General features: G+C 36.1%; 1 protein-coding gene across 1 annotated transcript; it reads left to right on the forward strand.

Annotated features, from left to right (window-relative positions):
* Positions 1-1,371: 1,371 nt before the first annotated feature.
* LOC136175866 (olfactory receptor 52B4-like) lies at positions 1,372-2,310 on the forward strand (the record flags this gene model as incomplete). Its single annotated transcript, XM_065946060.1, has 1 exon — positions 1,372-2,310. A coding segment is annotated over one exon (939 nt), but the record flags the coding sequence as incomplete, so codon positions are not given.
* Positions 2,311-4,130: the final 1,820 nt, after the last annotated feature.

Genomic DNA, 4,130 nt, shown 5'->3' on the forward strand with positions numbered 1-4,130 from the left:
GTGTGAGGAATGGAATCTGGAAAGGGATGTTGAGAGCATGTAGGGGCTAGATGAAGGATACTGAAGTGTGATAAATAATGAGAAGCAATTCAATAAATGACAAATATCCTAATTAGATGAGAGATGAGAAAACAGAAAACATATTTACTTAGACTATAGTCTCCTCTTGGAAAACTATGAAAGGAGCCCTGAAAATGGCAGGAGACTGTGGTCACCTACCCTGTACCAGACATTTTAAGGAGCTTTGAGGAAACAGTCAGGGAATCTTGAAAGATGAGAACTAGGAGACAATTTTCCTCCCCAGAATGATAAATCAGAGGTACCAAGAGGAGGAGTTGGAGTGGAAGAAATAATGAGCATAAAATATACCTTAGCCACTGAGCTAGATATTTTAAGATATTCCTTAAATATTCTCAGAAACCCCAAGAAGAGGGTATTCATTGTTTGGCTCTATTTCTCTTCATTCTGTGAAAGGTGAATAGCCATGGCTGTCTTCTCAGAAGTATCATCTGGGTCCATTACACCTGGAACATTTTACAAAATTCATCTACTTACACCATGCTCTCAAATCATCAGTCCAAATAGGACTCAGGCACCTGGTATGATGCCTGAAATACAGTCATTGCTCAAAATGTACTTGTTGAATGATTAAGCTCATGAATGAAGTAAAGTGTTTAGTAGGAAGTAATTGATGAAATTATATGTTCATTTCTATCAACTGAAGAATCTTCCACATACCAACTACTGCAACCCCCTGCCCTCCAGCAATAAATTGTTTCTTTTTTCAATGTCATTTATTTCTAAGTGTAGCCTTTTAAAGTGGGAACATCAGGGGTGCCTCATCTCTGCCATGGAAACCCTGTCTATGTAACCCCTTAAAACTTTCATGACTCCCTTCACAAGTAAGCAAACTGTAGGTAGTGAAGTCAAAAGATTTTATATTCATTTCTATAAAATTGTTGATTGTGAAATTTGACAGGTGATTCATGTCTCTGAGTCTCACTTTTCTTATGTGTGGAAGAGATAGCATCCACTTCCTAGAGTGGATATCTACTTCCTACATAAAGAATACATAACATGTAACCTGCATACTACAATCCCTGGTATAAAACAATGCTTAATAAATATCAGTGATTTTTTGTGACTTTATTATATTTAGATCCATTCTACTTCTGGAATATGAATAATCTTTTAGCACCAGACTCTTCAGTCAAGTACTAATAAACTTTCACAGGCAATCATTCTAAACTAGAATAATACTGGAGGGTGTTTGTATGATTCCTCTTAATAAGTATATTAAAGAATATATATTTTCCTTGCTCTCTGTGAATAGGAAGTGCAGTCCCATGTCATCTGCTCCAGGTGTGACTGCTTCTAACCACGAGCAGTGTCAGTCACACAGTCTTCCACTTGCTGGGCATCCCTGGCCTTGAGGACCAGCACGTGTGGATCTCCATCCCCTTCTTCATTTCCTATGTCATCGCCCTGCTTGGGAACAGCCTGCTCATCTTCATTATCTTCATGGAACGGAGCCTCCATGAACCCATGTACCTCTTCCTCTGCATGCTGGCTGGAGCAGACCTTGTCCTCTCCACATGCACAGTCCCTCAGGCCTTGGCCATTTTCTGGTTCAATGTGAGGGAGATCTCCCTGGATCGCTGCATCACTCAACTTTTCTTCATCCATTCCACCTTCATCGCTGAGTCGGGGATTTTGCTGCTGATGGCATTTGATCGCTACATTGCCATATGCTACCCTCTGAGATACACCAGTATCCTTACGCACACACTAATTGGCAAAATCGATGTGATTGCCTTTCTGAGAAGTTATTGTTCAATTTTGCCCATAATATTTCTTTTGAAAAGGTTGACTTTTTGCCAAAATAATGTCATTCCACACACCTATTGTGAACGTATTGGCTTGGCCAAACATGCTTGTAATGACATTCGAGTGAACATCTGGTATGGGTTTGCTATCCTCATGTTAACAGTGGTCTTAGATGTCCTATTAATTTTTGTTTCTTACATTCTGATTCTCCATGCTGTCTTCCACATCCCTTCCCAAGATGCTCGTCACAAGGCTCTCAACACGTGTGGTTCCCATGTCTGTGTCATCATTCTCTTTTATGGGCCTGGAATCTTCACAATCCTGACTCAGAGGTTTGGCTGCCACATTCCACCTCATATCCACATCTTGTTGGCTAATGTCTGCATGCTTGCTCCACCGATGCTGAATCCCATCATTTATGGGATCAAGACCAAGCAAATCTGGGAGCAGGTAGCTCATGTGTTGTTGATAAAGCAGAAATAACTTTAGCATAAGATGTGAGTTTTCAGAATCTCTAGCTATCTGTGAAGAAGTTTATGGAAGTGGTGGGAGGGATCAGCTGAACCACTAGGAAATAGCTCAGTGAGTCCTGGGAACAAGTTCACCAATGAGATGGCAGAATTTAGTCTTCTGTTGTCAAAACAACCTGGCAGAGTGAAGCCATGTTTGACTAAGTAAGCAACCTCCTTCAAAGACCCTGGAACAGGATGGATTGATTTTCAGAAGTCATCTATCCTTAATGGCACTATAGTATAATCTTCAGAATTAGATGAAAAGAGAACAGTGCTCTAGCTTGAGATTTTGCTCAGCTACACCTGACTGAGTTTCTCCCGCTCTGAGACAAAACTCTTTTACATACAAACCTCTGTGCCTCAGTGTCTCTCATTCTAGCTACATGACATTCTTAGAATCAGTGATTCCTGGATTTTACAGTTATTCCTGTTATATCATAATTTATATCCTATCGACATGCATGTCTATAATAAGAGGATGTAAATATAAATATGTGTGTTTCATATTTTGTAGAACAACTCTTGGGGAGACTGAGGAGATTGAGAATGATCTGAGAAAAATAGCATATTGTCCATAACTCTATTTTAATACTTATTTGACTAAAATCTATAGTTTTTGTAGAAAACATTAGAAAAAACAAAAACATGAAATGAAACTCATGGACTCATAAGCTTAACAGCAATCAAGCAATTTTATCATTAAAATTTTTTTCTTTAGTTGTACATCTGTATTTATATACTTATATATCTATGTCTGTCTCCATCTATATCTAAATCTATATCTTAATCTGTGTCTGTACTTTATTTCCTTCTGAATCTATTTTTAGCTTTATCTATCCTTTTGCTATAAGGAAGTATTATGATATATGTATAGATGTGTAGATTATGGATGATACTATATACATGGTCTATAACTTATCTTTTTTTCTGGCAGAATATTGCTGATACTGGGAACAAAAGTCAACATAAAGCCTGACTTTTTGCCAAAATAATTTCATTCCACACTCCTATTGTGAACATATTGTCTTGGCCAAGTTTGGTTGTAATGATATTTGAGTGAACATCTTGTATGGGTTTTCAATCCTCATGTTAACAGTGTCCTTTGATGTTCTATTAATTTCCAATGTTTATGAATTTATAAACTCATTACTATCTTTATATAGTATTTCATTGCAAGGCTTTACAATAACTTATTTAACCAAGCATTCCCTTTTTAAATCCTCTTACCTGGTATTATGACTATATATTCACAAATTTAAGTCTCATTCAATCTGTTATTTAAATTACACAGTCCAGGTGTGTTCTAAATAAATTATTTTAAGTATCATCTTTTAAAATAAAATGCAAATGCTCGATGTAAGACAGTTGGGAAATAGCAAAAATATTTTTAAAAATTCCTAGCAGGAGAAAACTAATGATAGCTTTTCTTTATGTTATCCCACCTTATATTCTTTGTTCCATGAATATGTAATTTCATACATTTTCAATATTTTTGTCTATTTAGAGCTTTCCATTTTTAACTGTATATACAAGACTTCTCTGAACATAACTAAGCTTGCTCTGATTTTTCAATTTTTATTTTAAGAATAAAGTCTCAGAAATGCTGTTATGGATTGATTGGATTTTTAATGAATCCTATAAAATTACTTTCAGAAAAGATTCATAATGTATCTTTCTGCACTAATAATGAGGCTGAGTATTTTCATTTTTAAGAACAAAAGAACAAAAATGATATTGTACTATAATTTTAATTTATTTTTAATTGCTATTGAGATTAAACCTCTATTGGGG

This window comes from Muntiacus reevesi, chromosome 9 (assembly GCF_963930625.1).
Source record: "Muntiacus reevesi chromosome 9, mMunRee1.1, whole genome shotgun sequence".
In the NCBI taxonomy this organism is placed as follows: Eukaryota; Metazoa; Chordata; class Mammalia; order Artiodactyla; family Cervidae; genus Muntiacus; species Muntiacus reevesi.